This window comes from Anguilla rostrata, chromosome 4 (assembly GCF_018555375.3).
Source record: "Anguilla rostrata isolate EN2019 chromosome 4, ASM1855537v3, whole genome shotgun sequence".
NCBI lineage: Eukaryota > Metazoa > Chordata > Actinopteri > Anguilliformes > Anguillidae > Anguilla > Anguilla rostrata.
The window spans coordinates 8,219,907-8,236,544 of record NC_057936.1 but is presented as its reverse complement, the minus strand read 5'-3'; the positions used below and the strand labels follow the sequence as shown (position 1 = coordinate 8,236,544).

The following is a 16,638-nucleotide window of genomic DNA, read 5'->3' as shown; positions in this document are numbered from 1 at the left end:
GTCGTGCGGTTGTGGGAACGCGCAGTTTGCTTGACTCAGGAGACGGCGTGTGGTCGGAGCGGCACCTGGACGCAGATGACTCAGAACAAACGATCTGAATAGCGGCTTTGGCTCGCAGGCCGAGGCCTGTCGCAATCCACCGGCGGAGAGAGAGAAGCATCGACGCTCCTGCCGTCCTTAAAAGGACCCCTCCCTCCCTCCCCCCTCCTCCCTCCTGGGTTTTAATAGGGCTCGACTGTTATGAAAACATAGCATTTTTATTTCGACAGCTGATTTTTGGGAAAGGGGATGGGGGGGGGGGGGTTCCGCCTACCTCCTGGGCCCCCCCCCCAGTTCAGATGTGCAAGATCAAGAGACGAAGGACGTCATGTCCAGTCAGGGGGTGGGGTGGGGGGTGTGTGTGTGGGGGGGGGGGGGTGCGGCTACAGATGCAGGCCGACGGCCAATCAGAGCTCTTTACACCCGCCTGTTTCCGCTATTCGGTCCCAGAAAAACCCGGCGGAAAGTTTTTCCGCCGAAAACTCCCTGTTCACTCGACGCGCATGAGCGCGCGTTCGGCTAAAGTAAACATTTCCTTTCTTAGACAGCAGTTTTTTGGGTTGTTTCTTTCTCTTTTTTTTTTGCAGTTCGTTCGATGTAAATGCTGCTTGGCGGGAATCCCGCCGGCGCCGTGGGAACAACAGAAACGGACAGGAAGTCGTTTGCGATCCGCCTTCTCACCCTCAGCCGTAGCGATCGGCGCGGGAGACTGATCTGGCTGAAGCGGAGCGCACAGAGGCAGCGAAAAACAACTGGGAGCGAGAGAGAGGGAGGGAGAGAGAGAGAAACAGAGAGAGAGAGAGGGAAAAATGGAAAGAGAGAGAGAGAAATGAAAAGAAAGATAATGAGAGATAACATAATAATCAATAAACATATTCTGTTCATATGTTTGTTGTTTGTTGTACTCAGCTTGTACTTGTACTTGTTGTGCTGGTGAGTACTCTGACCTGCCGCTTTTAACACCGGGGGCATCGTTGTTCCCTGTCCCATACTTCCTGAGGAGAGCCGGACGCCCCCGTCACCCAAACCCTTTCGCTCCGGAGAGTGCTTCATCTCCCGCTCCCCGCTGCTGGTGTGCCCTGCACCCCTGCACCCCTGCACCCCGCCATTGGGCAAGCGGTGCAAAATTACAGTGTAAACGAAAACACTAAGAGAGCGAGGTGGACGGAGTGTGATCGTTTGACGTTCTTTTAATGGGGGGCCCCCATGTGGTAGTGGTAGTGGGGGGCGGGCGGGGGGCGGGGGGCGGTGGGGGGGCTTTCGTTCTGAGAGTTTGGCCACTGTCAGGTGCACCGGTGCCTCCGCACTGTGCTTCGTCTGAGCAACGGACACCGACGCCTCGAACCTGGGTCTGTCGATTATTTGCGAGAGCGTCTCTTCTGTGCTTTGCAGGTTGCCCCCCTCCCCTTCCCAAAAAAAAAAAAAAACTTTTTCACACATGTACGTTCTGTCTATAAAAACCTGGTGAAGGACATGGAGCCCCACAGCATTCCACCCCCCCCCATCCCGGGATCTACACCCATTTGACCACCCCAAAAAAGGTGGAGGATGCCCCCCTCTCTTTTTTCACTCTCTCTCCCTTTTTTTCTCGCTCTCTCTCTATCTCTCTCTCTCAATCTGAGTGTTTGTTTACTCTGCCTTGTCTCATTCCCATCTCCTGCCCTCGCCTGCCTCCTGGGTTTGATGGGGGATTGTAAATATGCTGAATAGCCAGCCGGGCTATAAATACAGCCGTACTGAATGGGCCAGCAGTCCCACGGTCTGGGCTGGTCTGGTCTGGGCTGGTCTGGTCTGGGCTGGTCTGATCTGGTCTGGTCTGTCTGGTCTGGGCTGGTCTGGTCTGGGCTGGTCTGGTCTGGTCTGGTTGGTCTGTGTCTGGTCTGGTCTGGTCTGGTCTGGTCTGGTCTGGGCTGGTCTGGGCTGGTCTGGTCTGGTCTGGTCTGGTCTGGTCTGGTCTGGTCTGGTCTGGTCTGGTCTGGTCTGGTCTGGTCTGGTCTGGGCTGGTCTGGGCTGGTCTGGTCTGGTCTGGGCTGGTCTGGTCTGGGCTGGTCTGGTCTGGTCTGGTCTGGTCTGGTCTGGGCTGGGCTGGTCTGGTCTGGTCTGGTCTGGTCTGGTCTGGGCTGGTCTGGGCTGGGCTGGTCTGGTCTGGTCTGGTCTGGGCTGGTCTGGGCTGGGCTGGTCTGGTCTGGTCTGGTCTGGTCTGGTCTGGTCTGTAGGTCTGCAGACAGCAGGCGGGGGATACAGGGCAGGGCCATACAGCTTTAATCGCGTTCCTGCCAGAGCTGGCTGGCTGGCAGGAGCCTCAGACTTCCTGACACCCAGAAGTCATACGCACACACGCACGCACACACAAATCCCCCCCCCCCACACACACACACACACAAAGACCCACCTACACACACCCTCACATACACGCACACAGACACACACACTCAAATCCCCCCACACACACACACACACAATCACCAAACTACACACACCCTCACACACACATGCACACGCAGAGACACACACAAACACCGACCTACACACACCCACACACACACACACACACACACACACAGGATATCCAGCAAGGATGGGCCCACCTCTTCTTCCTGCAGATGGGCCGTGAGCTGTCGAAATCTGACAGTTGTAGGCCATCCGTTGCCCTTCACCCCGTCCGTCCATTCGTCCATCCGTTCATCTGTCCGCGGAGACGTGGCGCTAAGCTATGCTTAGCTTTATGGGGTTTTTTTTTTGCGGGTTGGCGCCCTTACAGGCTGGGAAACGTCCGTTTTTAATCGCCGGGATTTCCCATAAAACGCCTGGGCTTGCCCGGGCGCGGGATCCGAGCCCAGTGCACTTCCCGCCGCGGACACCAACCGCACGTCACATTTTCACTGCTTTGTGAGGACCGCCAACCTGCCAGCGCAGGAGGAGACCTTCCCTTATTCCTGCATGGAGGTGGTTTCAGTGCCCGTAACAAGGCTTCTGCAGGGGTGTGTGTGTGTGTGTGTGTGTGTGTGTGTGTGTGTGTGTGTGTGTGTGTGTGGGCATCCCCTCTCTGTAATCCCATTAGAGATGGGATACACTCTCAGGGGAAACAAAACAGGACTCTTTTAACTTTGTCTTCATAGGGGAACCTTTTTTTCCGGTCCTTATGGACCTGTATTTCTGTGGCGGGTATAAAAGTGTGAAAGCTCCCAGATCGTTTGTTTGTCGGGGGGGAAACGGTTTCCCTGGCCGTTTTTTTTGCCCGAGAGAAAGGAACCCTTGAGCTGTAGACAGGGCTCCTCTACGGGGACACAGAGGAACCCTTTAGAACCCTTTAGAACCCTTTCCTCTGAGAGTGTGGCGTGTGTACAGACGCGTGGGGTACTGTGGCTATACCGAGAATCCTGGGAGAGAGGAAGAGAGAGAGATAGAGAGAGAGAGAGAGAGAGAGAGGGTGGTGGAGGGGGGTAACATCCCCCCAACAATTGCCTCCCCCAAAATATTATCATTTTGTATTGGGTGGCACCCCCCCCCCCCAAAAAAAAATCCTGATCTCTCCCCGCCCCCACCACCCCAAGTTGAAATGAGATCTACATCCTTAGGCCAGTGTCAAATATTTGACAATGCGTTTCCTGCCGATAAAGCTCTGTGAATTTGAATTTGAGAGACAGGTGGAGGTTGGAGAGGAGGCGACAGGTGTTCAGTGTCAGCAGAGGTACAGGAAGACACGTCTCCCAATTATTAAAGATGCACTTTTACCTGGCGAACGCCGTGGTCTGTCCTCGACATGTCACTCAATACCCCGAGAGTCAGCGGGGATAATTCAGCGGAGATGTCACTAACTTGCGCATTAGCATATAAATTGCCCGAAAATTGAAAAGTGAATTACGGTTTTTTAACAAAATAAAATGCAATATTCGCCATCGCCCTCCTTTTCTGAGGAGAAAAGCCCCTGAGAAAGGGGGCATATTATTCGATAATACCCCCCTCCATGTTAAGACGAAGACCTGGACTGATTGAGTTCCCCTCTGCTGTGCAATTTTCGGGGACGGTCACTTTTGATTTGTACGCACCCCTCGCCCGCCTTCATCCTGGTCTGCATTTTGGCTGCCCCAATACGTCCCAATTTTTAAAGGCTTTTGAAGAAGCATTCGGGCACTTTATCAAAAAGCTCCGATGGTATTTCGTCGCAAACAGATGTCTGGAATAGGTACCGCTTTTTTTTCTTCTTTTTTTTCTTTGCCAGCATTCGCAGACAGCTGCAGAGGCTCAATTTACCGGTGAGGTACGGTCCCGTTGGCCGTCAGGAGCGTGGCGTCCGCGGTAATCGTTGGGATTCGAAAGGGCACTTCTGTCGGAGCTGTTGGCTTGAGAGGAGTCAGAGGAGGACCGTGACTGTGTTCCGTTTCGGTCTGATCAAGAATTAAAATAGTGGTTTGTTTTCTGTGTGATATGCTAATCCGATCTCTCCCACGCATTTTTTTTTTTTTTTTTTTTAAAGGGGAGTGTGTCATTCACGCTCTCCGGAGCTGACGGGCGATGGGGGGGCGCTTGTTTTGGGCAGCTGTGTGTGCCAACGCGAGCGGCGGAGAGGAAGGTGACCCAGCGGGTATACTGCCCGGGCAGGGAGCCCCCACTGTCTGATTCGGTGACCGGCTGGCAATCTGCAGTGTGTGTCTGTGTGTGTGTGTGTTCTAGTATTTGTGTGTCAGTGTTTTGTATGTGTGCGCATGCAAGCGTGTGTGCAAGCATGAGTGAATGAGTCTTTTCTTGAGAGAGAGTGAGAGAGGGGGTAAAAGGCAGATGTGCTTGGTGCTAATGGAGACACAGCCCCAGGATAAGAGTAGGGGCGGGGCTTTTATCTAACCCACGATGAATACAGACCCCCCCCACCCTCAGCATCCCATTCTGTCTGAGCCCTCTCCCAAAATCCCACACACTGCATCCTGGGCTTTCCAGCAGATACTGACCCACCCAGCCGGTGAGCTGTCTTTTTTGGAGAAGACGGTTGGCCCAGTAACCACAGACACAGTTCGTCTGGGAGTCGAGTCTGCTGAAGGCTAATCTAGACCAGTTGTCCTGCTGAGTGGGTTGTGTACGTGCGAGAATGAGGGCAGAGGTGTAGTATAGCGGTTACAGAGCATGAGCCTGTGAATCAGGGAGCTGCGTGTTCAAATCCCAGGTGAGGCACTGCAGGTTGAACCTTGAGCAGAGTATTTAAGCTGAAAGCCATTGGAAATAGGTAGAGTGTGTGTGAATGTAAGCTGTGTTGCTTTGGATAATGGCATGGAGGTGTTAAGTAAAACGATAAATGGTGTAATGCAACAGGAGGAGAAAAAAAAACTAGAAGTGGATAAACAAAAGCCAAAAAAAATGTTATTTTAACCGTAGCATTGTTTTTTATGAGTCCAGGAGGGGTCAAAACGTACTCTGTCAGAATAAAATGTGCTCCACAGCACAGCTGCTTTAACACTGAATATTTTACCGCGCGACGCTTTTTCAAAATCACATCCTCCCCGCGCGCCGTTTCTGTTATCTGCCGGAACAATGCAGGAACAGACGGGGCTGAAAGCAGTACGCGCTATGAGTCAGGCAGTTTGTGAAGGACGACGCTGTCGGGCTTGCTGTCATTACTGAAGACATAATGCTGAAGAGGTAAATAACGAGTGAGGAAAACTGCTGCCGAGATGGATTCTGGTTTAATCACGCCACATCGGCACACACTTATACATCTTGTTTACTCGCTGTGCAATTTACGTGGATGTTTATGGATCAACAAGATAGGCAGTTTTTTTTTTGCTCGCGCGATGGTCCGATTGCTGTTTAGTAACTTAATTTTCTCAGACGTTACATGTTTGTAGTGGTTGAAATATGGCAGCGGTGCTGTATAATGTTTGGGGAAACGGGTTTGTTTGGAGATTACAGGTTGGATTCCCAGGTGAGTTATCTACTGTTCTTCCCTTAAGCAAGGCACTTAACCTGACTTGCTTCAGCACATATACCGCTGTATAAATGTAGAATAAATAAATAAAACAGACGTGAGCTGTGTAAATTGATCTGGATTGGAGCGAATGCTAAATGCAAATACATTTTACACGGCAATAACGTAATTAGGTTCGGAGGACTTCAGTTCGCGATTGCCAAAGGTGGTAATTGGTGTCTCCTTAATTAGCCTGCGAAAATGTGATTATGAATCGTGCCGCTGGCTTCATTAAAGGACAGATATTATATATTTATTTCCTTTAAAGGCCACATCATGTCAACATTTGAACTGGGTTCTTCTTTGATTTCTTCGGCAAACAAGCAATTGAGCAGGCCGTCACGGCAACGTCGCCGACTCTTTCGAGCGTGCCGCTCTAATTCGCTGCTGGAGCTGAGCATTCTGAGCTAATTTTAACAGATCAATTTATAAGTGCTTGCCGCGTATAAGATGTGCATATATAATAATTGTTGAAGCGCTACAAGCATTAACATAATGTGACTTTAATTTGGTTTTTTTTAATGCAGGTATATTGGACAGTCCAACCAATTTTCAGTTCATATAGCCTAAATAGCTGCACACTGGCGCAATAAGCGTGTTATTAAAGACGCTGAATGTGTTCTTGTGTGCCAATTTACGAAGACGTTCAACGTTCATTTTTGTGTGATAGTAGGCCCCTACTATACTTTATCAGGCCATTTCTATGTTACCTCTATGACCCAATTCAGATTTTTTGCGCACATGTGGCACAGATCAGGCATGTGAACATGCATACCGGGAAATAGCACATGGAATCGGATATTTTCAGGTCCGTTCTGGGTCGAATTCTTATGTGGAAATAAATCCGATAGGAATCGGATATCTGTCAATGCGACTGTCATCTAAACTCACAGATCTGAATTTCGCGGTCATTGCGAAAAGCGTGTCATTCAAAATGTATTATTCTTACACGTTTTCGCATTTGAATGACGTGTGAGGTAAGATGTGTCAAAACCATCCTCCGCCGGTGACGTGAAGTGTTAAAAGAAGTCAAATGGAGGCCGAAACCTAGTACATGGCTGGACTGGCCGACCAATGGTGTAACGTCATAACTCGGCCAACCAATGGTGTAACTTCACTCATTCAGTCACTCAGTCACAGACATTCGCGTTTGTAGGGCTGGCCCCACTGTTGCGGTCCAGCCAAAAATACTGAGGATATTCGTTGCAGACCACTGTAAGATTCTTCAGAAAGCAATAGCTTAAATCATTACTTCGGTCTCGTTTGCGGTGCCTGATTGATTGTTTGCTTCCGTTTCAGTAACCAAACCCTGGTGTGCGCATGCGGGCTGTTACAAGCGTAAACGGTGGTCACACAGGTATTGGCACTGGGTCACCTTTCAAAGTAGGCGTAAACAGGCGGTTTAAATAATCACGTATAGGCAAGACATCGGAACTGGGCCCTCAAGACCTGCGGTGTAAACGTAGCCTAAGTGCCTTATTTAGGCCACCAAACTAACCGTTTTAAAATTGAAAGTGCATTGCCTGGATCAGGATTAAGTCACTTGCTTCCTGCTGAAATGTCTACATAAACTGTTATGTAATTGTTTAGCGAGCTCCTAATTACTAGTTATAATAATCCGGTTTCGCCCCCATCCCCTTCTCCAATTACTCAGAGCCTCAGAGCGTGTTGTAACGAGACGATAAATTAAATATAACTCAATACCGAACAACATTAAAAAACGGTAATTTCTGAAAAAAGCTAATTTCTTCTGACTTTTAATCAGGCCAAGCTTAAGAACCCGAAGACTGATACGAAAGCACATTCAACATGCATAAATTAATAACGAAAGGCTCAAATTAACGAAGAATCTTTGATGTCCGTTCTGAAGAAACCAGGAATGGTGTGAAACGGAAGGAGATTAAAAAAAGAAACGTTTTTTAAAAAAAAAAATTTTTAAATGATGATTTATAGATTTAAGGAAAGAACTCTTGGCCAGGAAAGCTTGCGTTCGACTGTGTGACTGATTCATTCCACACCAGCGCACAGTTCATTCTCGGGAAAGGAGGAGCGAGATCGGGTGTTAAGTAAAAGGTAATGTGGATGTATTTGTGCGCATTAGCATTCCACTCTGATCCAATCATGTGGAGACTGCAGCGTTCGTTTCGTCTCTTTACGCGTGCCACCTCAACTGTGGAAGCGAAAAATGGTACAAAGCAGCAAGTTTCCTCTCTCTTTCGCTCCCTCCATCATTATCTTTCTGTCTCTGTCTCTCTATCTCTCGCGTTCTCTTTGTCTCTGTCTCTCTCTCTGTCTCTATCTATCTCATTCTCTCTGGCTCTCTCTCTCCCTCTTGCCCTCGGTCTCTCTCTGTCTCTCCATTGCTCTCTCCCTCTCCCAAAGTCCTTTGTAACTTTGGGACTAAACCCCCTGTGAAGCAGTTGACTATGGAGCTGTATTGTAGGACGGTGGATTTATTGCTCTGAGATTCTGGGTGGCGTGAGGAAGCGGAGGGTCCTGGGGCTTGTGAGGGAGGGGGGGACAGGTGAGGACGGGCAGGTGAGCTCAGTTCAGGTGTGCGGCGATGACTCAGAGACGAGCCATGCCTCGGCGCTGGGGCTCAGGTGCTGGGATCAGGAGGGAGTCTGTGCAGCGTGCTGTGACTCTGGAGCAGCAGGATCAATAGCATCTCTCTCCCAGCTGGGGGAGCGAAAGAACAGAGACTCACTGGTGCTTTGTGTACACACACACACTCATAAACTCTCACACACACACACACACACACACACTCATAAACTCTCTCACACACACACACTCACTCACTCACTCACTCACTCACTCACTCACTCACTCTCACACACACACACACTCCACTCATCCTCTCTCACCCCACTCTCACACACACACTACCACACTCCCACCACACACATCACTCACTCTCCACACACACACACCACTCACACACACACACTCACACACCATCACTCACTCACTCACCACCACTCACACACACACACACACTCACCTCACCACCACTCCCCTCATCCACGACAGCACACCATCCACTCACTCATACCACACACGCACACATCACACTCCAACGTACCACACACATGCCACTCACCATGCCCACACTACACGCAGACGCACACATGCACACACACACATACACACACACACACACGCACACAGTAACAGTAATAAAATGGAGAGCAGGAGCAGCTCTCTGGAGAAGAGACTCAGCGCTGGGCTGGTCTATCGCTGCAACCCTGTTCGACCCCCTGCAGCTCCGCCCGCTTCCCCTCAGGTTAAACACCTCTTTTCCTTTCGCCCATTATCGCCCTTTTTCCTTCTGCTGATGCTCACCCCTGCTCATGCCCTGCCTCGCACGGAGCGGTGTGGTGTTTACCCTCATCCCCCCCGCCCGCCTGCCTGCCCCCGCCGCCCGCCTGCCTGCCCCCCCGCTCCCGCCCGCCCCCCCCCCTGCGGGACTCCACCGATTTCACTCGTGACATCGGAGCGGTTTCGGTGCTGACGCGGGAATAACGCGGGGGTGGGGGGAGGGGGGCGGTGATGTAAACCATGAGAAACCCTTCGGAGAGCGCGTGTGTGTGCACCCATCGATTAACATTCCATCTCCTGTCACTCTCTCTCTCTCTCCCTCTCTCTCTCTCTCTCTCTCTCTCTCTCTCTCTCTCTCTCTCCCTCCACTTCTCGGCTCTTTGCCGTGACCTTCAATTTACTGTCCGTCTTTAACCCCCCCCACCACCACCCTTTCATCTGGACTGTTAGGTGGGCGGGTGGGGGGGGGGGGGGGCGTGTGGCGGGAGAACGCCGGCCGCAGGGAAATGACCCGGACGGGACGGGACGGGACGAGCCCACAGGCCCCAGGGCACCCGAATAAAAGACGCTCGTGCGTGGGCAATATCATCCCTCCTTTCTTCTCCTGGTCAGTGTCGGGGGCTTTTTCTGTCTTTCGAACAACGTTACGCTGTTTTGTAGGCTATAGCCCAGCTGACGGAGTGTCGTTTCTCTTGCCATTGCTGTGTACATTGAGGTGTCTCCCGAGATCCAGGCGAGAATGACAAGAGGTTTTTTTTTTAAGGTGGAGTTTACCTGAAGGCACAGTGCTTACCTCCTGAAGTTCGCCTGAAGCTGGCATTCTTCCCGGTCACCTGCGTGAGAGTTTTTTCAGGACCCGCGTTGTCACCGGCTACCCTTCCTTCGCGTTCTCGGGCTTACCTGTGTTTCGTTGGCGTGGTAATTCAGCTCTCGCCCTTTGGATCAGACGGGTCCGTAACCGAAACACGGGCGCGGTCTCGGGCGTGCTTCAGGGGCTCAGTCCTGCCCCCCGTATTTTGGGATTTGTCGCTCCTCCGCAGATCTGAGTTACACCCCCGGAACGCGCCGCACGCGAGGTGTAATTGGATTTCTGTCCCGTTTTAGATCATTTTTATGGTTTAAAACGGGACCGCGCTCCGCCGCCCCCCTGTACAGCGCCATCGGTCGCAGTAAGCTGACAATTATTTTGGCTGGATTCTGACTGGCTGTTTTATTTCATACATTTTTTTTTATTTTCCTGGCTTAAATGGTAATGTTCTTTTGCCCTTGTCCCCTTGGGGGGGAGGGGGGGGGGGCAAAGCTGTATCTCTCCCCTTTGAGGTTTGTCTGGTTTTTTTTTTTTTTTGCACCCCTATTTGCTGACGGAGAGAACTCCGGCTCCCTCTCGCCCGTCTTTCCCACACTGCAATAGGATCGCGCTTTCCAGCAGCGCTAGCGGTTTCCACGGTAACAGAGACGATGGAGGACGTACCGCGGACCGCATTGGTTTAGACGTTTTTATCGCCCCAATGTTTTTTTGTTTTTTTTGTGGGGGCCATTTCTGATTACAGTGCACATTATCGTCTTGAGGTTTTGCTAACAAAATCGTGTAAAAAAAAAAATTGGAAAAAAAAAGAAATAAAAAAAAAAGCCTCACAGAAGCGACGCAAAGCTATCATTCCGCCCCTCTTCATTTTAATAGCCTAAATGTGCGTGTTTCCCTCCCCCCCCGCTATACCTCTCGTTAGGGCGCTTCCCGGCCTCCGCTGCGGCCGAATCGCTTAATTATCTCCGAAATAAGCGGTCCTGATGACTCGTTATGCAACGCAGCGCTGATTGCTCTGCTCGACCAATGAGGCGATGAATATGCGCCGCGGCGACTCTGCAACGTTTTTATTAACGGCTCTGCCGCGCATCGGAGGCTCGCGCCGGAGAACGCTCCTGCGAGGCACTGCGGATGCCCCCCCCCCCCCCCCACCCCCATTTATTCGACATGCTGTCACGTCATAGAAACGGCCGAACAACAAGCTTAAATAACGGAAAAGTATGCTGGGACGTTAAAGGGGAAGTGTTTTGGGGGGGCGGGGGGGGGGAAACACTAGTGCAGCGCCGGTTTTTTGCATCCTTAATGAAGAACTCTGTGATTGGGGGTCGGGGGGGGGGGGGGTGGCCACGGCTCTTAAACGGTCAGCGTGGTTGCGGTGCAGCGTGGGGGGGTGGGGGGGTGGGGACCACGCGCCCCCGGCTCGGTCCGGGCGGGACACGTGCGCGAGGACGCGGCACTGCAGCCAATCACAGCCCCCCGTCATTAGATGGCGAAGATGAAAGCCGCCGGCTTTATTAAAGCGAGACCCGGCGCCGTGGCAACCTCTGACGGCGTTTGATGGCGGCTCAGTGCACCCGGTGGGCCGGGAGTGCTGGGTATTTCTGGAGAGTATAATGTCATAGAGTCTCTCTAAAAACTGTGGGGCGGGGGCGGGGGGGGGGTAAAGAAATAGTGTAACCTTAACCCGGTGCACTACCTGCCTATCTCCAAATGGGGGGGGGAGGTGGGGGAATCACTGAGCGGGAGCTTTTTTTAGCCTGACCCCGGTGTCTGTGTGTGTGTATTGGGGGGGGGGTCGGAAGGGGGGCGGGCAGGGGGACAGGTGCACACCCATCATGGTAGCACACAGGAGGGAGCAGGGAAGATAATGCTGGCCAATCTGGCGGTCAAGACCCGGGCTGCTATATTTAGAGGGAGATGGCGTAGAAGGCTCCAGTAAGGAGAGGATTGAGAGCTCTCTCCACGTTTTTTTTTTTTTTTTTGGGGCCCTGTTAGGGGTGGCACGGATTTTTAACCGTGGGCAGGGGGGACGCTCCCCGGTTCTCCTTAGCCAGTCCCAAGTTAAAAGGGGGACACTTTTTTTGTTGTTTTTTTTTGGGAACACGGTTTGTGAGTTGTGATTGTACAGACGTGTGCCAAAGGAAAAGGAGTCTTAGGCTGCAGCTGAACAGGCACAGAGCTGCAACAGGGGAGATCCAAACAGGGAAGATACAGAGAGGAGATCCTAACAGGAGAGATCCAAACAGGGGAGCTCCAGAGAGGAGAGATCCAAACAGGGGATATCCAGACAGGAGGTCCAAACAGGGGAGATCCAGAGAGGAGATCCAAGTAGGGGAGATCCTAAGAGAACATCCTAACAGGGGAGCAGGGGAGATCCAGAAAGGAGACTTCCCTCCCCCCTTTCTGTGTTTCTTTTCTTTCATTTTATTCAGACACGGGGAAATCAGAGCAGAGGGGGCTGCAGATGGAGATGGGATCACAGTTCAGAAATTGCCCCTGCGGGGAATTGAACCCCCGGCTGTACAGGGCGGGGGGGGGGGGGGGTTCATATATGGCTTGAGAATCTGGTGCCCTATGAATTTCACCACATGCTCTCCCGCTGGGTGGGGGGGTGGGGGGGGGCATTTTGCCTGTGAGGTTAATAATGTGGGAATTTGCTCCATGTGTCTTTTATGTACTGAGAAGAGAGAGAGAGAGAGGGAGAGAAGGACAGAGAGTGGAGGAGTACAAGCTAACAAACATCACCGGGTCGTCCGGCCGTAACAGCTGTGTGTTTTTTCTTTTCGGCTCTTTGTAGTCCGGCCCCGCGTGGCGCCCGCCGCGCTCGTCCCCTGTTGGCTGTTGCGGGGAACAGCTGCGGATGCTGGGGCGCGCACCACATCGTGCCGACAGCAAACAAAAACCAAACAAACAGAGTTCTGGGAGAGCGTCCCCCCCCCCTGCCCCCCCCGTCCCCTGGCTCCAGCCGCAGGACGCTGCTGGTCCATCTGTTTCTCTCGCATCGCGTCTCTGGAGGGAGAGCTGTCACTGATTAGCATGTAGCCACCACCTGCGCAGAGCTGCGCCACAGACACCCACAGTAACCGTGGGGTTTGTAGTTTTTTCCGCGGGGTTTGTAGTTCTCTTGCGGTCTTCAGAGCTTTAAGGACTTAACCCCCTTCTTCCCATCAACCCCTTCTCCCCATCACCCCCCCCCCCCCAAATGTGCACCCCCATGTTCAAATGTGTTCCCCCCCCCCCAATCCCCATGCGCACAATCTTTTGGGGAGGTGTTGGGTGGGGACGAGGGGGATGGGGGCGAGCGAAGCAAGAATTTCACTGATTGCTCTAACACATTGGCCATGCAGTAATGAAATAATATGACGGGGTCCAATTTCAGACGCCGTAAAAACTGCCCGTTTCAATTTCAGCGGGAAAGGGCCATCATTTTTACGGCTCCTTTTGGAAGTGATCTGGCGCACGTGCTCGGTGTAGAAAAGTGCGGCCGCCTAATTTAAATTCCGCCTGGTGAAAAGTTTGCCGATTAGAGGCGAGCTAACACCTTGCCGTACAGATGAATTACAAGTAAAACAGAGAAACGGAACGGGTAAATTTCAGCTGCTAGAAATGTGCGTTTATTTATGGGTAGGGCTGTGTACTTTTGACTGTAATTTCAACATTATGTGTTATTGGGGGGAAAAAAATACATTTGATCGTTATTTAACATGTTTTTTTTTCTTCTTTTTTTTTTCTAAAAAGCAATCATTTTAAAGCGAGGAAAACATGGCACCGGTTGTGCGGCTGGGGAAAAATGTGATGCTTATCGCAGAAAATCCTTTCTCTCTGTGTAATTCCGGCACTGAAAAGATTCCTGGGGGAATCCTCAAGAACGGTTCCAAATCTCGATATTGAAATGAGCGTAGTCTCCCCCCCCCGCGGTTTAATTTAACAATCCATTTAGAAAAGTGCTGAGCCGAACCTCTAATGGCGACGATCAGATAATTTCCTTTATGAGAGAGCCACTCTGGAGGGCGCGAGGGAGACTCCCCGTCCGCAGACCGTCTCAGACACGGCAAATGAGAAACGCAAAAAAAAAAAAAAAAATGGTTCGCGCTCATTGAAAAGAAACGTAATTTAATTGCAAAATAATTTGTGATTTCCCACTTAATAATTGTGATTATATATGTATATGTATGTGTCCCCATCGTCTTCTACAGAGTCTAATCTTCTGAATCTGCGTCTGCGTGATAAACCCTGTGGCCGTAGTTCACGGGATCTTGGCGTATGTTTTATGTATGTTGCGTTAGGCTTCCTGTTGCCAGGAATCGAAACACGGCATGGGCCCAGGATCAAATTAACATCCTGACCTTTTTCCTCACTCATAAATTTCCTAACCTGCTTCTCCTGGAGTCAGCTTTTTTTTCCTTTTGCAGAATACTTGGCTGGCTGGTCTTCTGGGACCCCTCCATTAGATGCATTAGTTTGGTAATTTGAGATTACGCGGTGGGGGCCAAAGTTTTTGATTTAATCTGGCCCGCGTTTCCCCCTGCCATGGAGCCGGGAGCCAAGGTCAGAGCCGGTGAGGGGCCAGAGAAAGGAGGTAGCCGGGGAGGGGGGGCAGGAGGTGGGGGGTGGGGGGGGAGGGGTGCGCGGTACAGGAGGGAGATTTGGGGGAAGAGATTGTGTGATACAGGGGGAGATTTGGGGAAGAGATTGTGTGATACAGGGGGGAGGTTTGGGGAAGAGATTGTGTGATACAGGGGGGAGATTTTTGGGAAGAGATTGAATGGTACAAAAAGAGCCATCAGCAGAGATAGCGGGAACAGAACAGGATGGAGGAGATGTGGGCAGGAGGGAGACAGAGAGAGAGAGAGAGAGAAAGAAAGAGAGAAGAACAGAGGCGGGACAGGGAGGAAGAGAGTGTTTTATGGGGACTGTTAGCTCGGTACCAGATGATAGATTGAAAATTGGAGCGTTCGGTGGGGGCCCGGAGAGCAGCGAAGATCTGAAGCAATTTACAACGGAACCGCTCCGTTCTGTTACCGCAGGGTAAGGAGGAAGACGAGGATGAGGAGGGAGGCGGTCTCTCGGGGGGGGGGGGGGGGGGGGGGCCGTTCAATCAAACGGCAAAATGGTTCCCACATTGCCTTCCCCGGCTCTTTGCCCCTGTTTTGTAGAGCGCGGCGCTAACTCAATTGATGGGTTAAATTATATAGTCTTTAATTGCTAACAGAGGTACGGGTAGAGAAGTACAAGTACACACATAATTTAGTTTGTCTCAGTGTCAGAAGGGTAGGGGCGGGGGGGCGGGGGGGCGGGGGGGGGGGGATAAAAGCTCTCGGTGCGAGGCTTCGACAGATTTGTTTGGGCATGATTTACGACTCAGCGACGCGCAGGGAGGCATATTTATGTCTGATGAGGTTTTGAGGAGATACAAGCTGGCCCTTGTCGTAGCTGCTCTCTCTCTCCCTTCGACGGAGGGCCGTGATTGGTCGGGGCGGCGGCTGATCGTCCGTCCGTCGGGCGGTGGAGGCGGGGGCCCGGTGTGCCCCTCGGCGGGGGGCCTGTGCGGGCGCGCGGGGGACATTAATCAACAGGCATCAGGCAGCGCCGCGGAGCCCGCTGTGTGCGCAGGTGGGGATCGGCCGTTCCCGTCGAATTCGGAGGGTGCTGAGTTCGCCGTGAGGAAGAGCTTCTCGAGGAAGTCGGACGCCGTTACCGTGGCCCCGAGAAGCCGCACGCAGCCGGTCGCCGTGTTTCCGTCACGTTTCAGTCACTTTTTTTGGGTTTTTTTTTTTTTTGGTCTTTTTTCTCTTCTCCCAGCCTCTGCTATCCCTTAAACCTATAAAATGTAGCGTGTTCAGAGGGAGAGAGGGAGAGAGAGAGGAGAGAGGGGGAGAGAGAGGGAGAGAGAGAGAGGAGGAGAGAGGAGAGAGAGAGAGAGAGAGGAGAGGAGGGAGAGAGAGAGAGGGAGGAGAGAGAGCGAGAGAGAGAGAGGGAGAGAGAGAGAGAGAGTAATACATTTTCTTTTTAAAAGTTCGGAGTAGCTTGCTGTTCTCCCTCCCTTGATCAGCTGTGCTTAACGGAGGGGGGGTACAGGTGACGGGGGGGGGGGCCTCACCCACACTTCCTACACCCCCCCCAACCCCCCTTGCCCCCCACCCCCCGTCCGCCCACACACCCCTCCGCGCGGCCGCGCTAGGATAATTAGCAGCGCTGCTTCATTAATAATGAAGGAGCGGCAGCGTCTCGGCGGCGGGGAGCGGGCCGCTCTCGGAGCGCCGGGCCTCGTTAATAAAACATCAGAGTTCCTGCGAGCTTTTGATTAAAGATAAAGAGGAAGTGAGACGATCAATAGGGATCCGCCGAAACGGGAGCGCACGGCGTTAGCGGCTAGCGGCTGCGCGCGGCTAGCGCGCGGAGAGCCTTTTTTTATTTTTTCGTTTCTCGCAACCGTGGCGTTCCGAGCCCCAGAAAGAAAGTTAGGGCGGGACGGCGCTGAAGCAGCCCCGACTTTTACAAAAATTCCCTCTACCCG

The 16,638-nt window shown here is 52.1% G+C and overlaps 1 protein-coding gene across 5 annotated transcripts in view; it reads left to right on the top strand.

Moving 5' to 3' along the window:
- The window catches only part of sema6bb (sema domain, transmembrane domain (TM), and cytoplasmic domain, (semaphorin) 6Bb), a 103,058-nt gene that overhangs the window by 17,827 nt on the left and 68,593 nt on the right, over nucleotides 1–16,638 (top strand). The window contains exon 1 of one of the 5 annotated variants that reach the window (XM_064330388.1): nucleotides 4,959–5,197. The exons of 1 other annotated variant lie outside the window; for it this stretch is intronic. Coding sequence is in view for 1 of the 4 variants with exons in the window: in XM_064330384.1 (XP_064186454.1) it covers nucleotides 5,867–5,953 (87 nt within the window). In the remaining 3 variants the exon portion in view is untranslated. Of the gene's footprint in view, nucleotides 1–4,958; nucleotides 5,198–5,270; nucleotides 5,671–5,697; nucleotides 5,954–7,134; nucleotides 8,069–16,638 lie in introns of those variants that run through there. 3 more of the 5 variants (XM_064330385.1, XM_064330384.1, XM_064330387.1) reach the window with 3 other exon arrangements.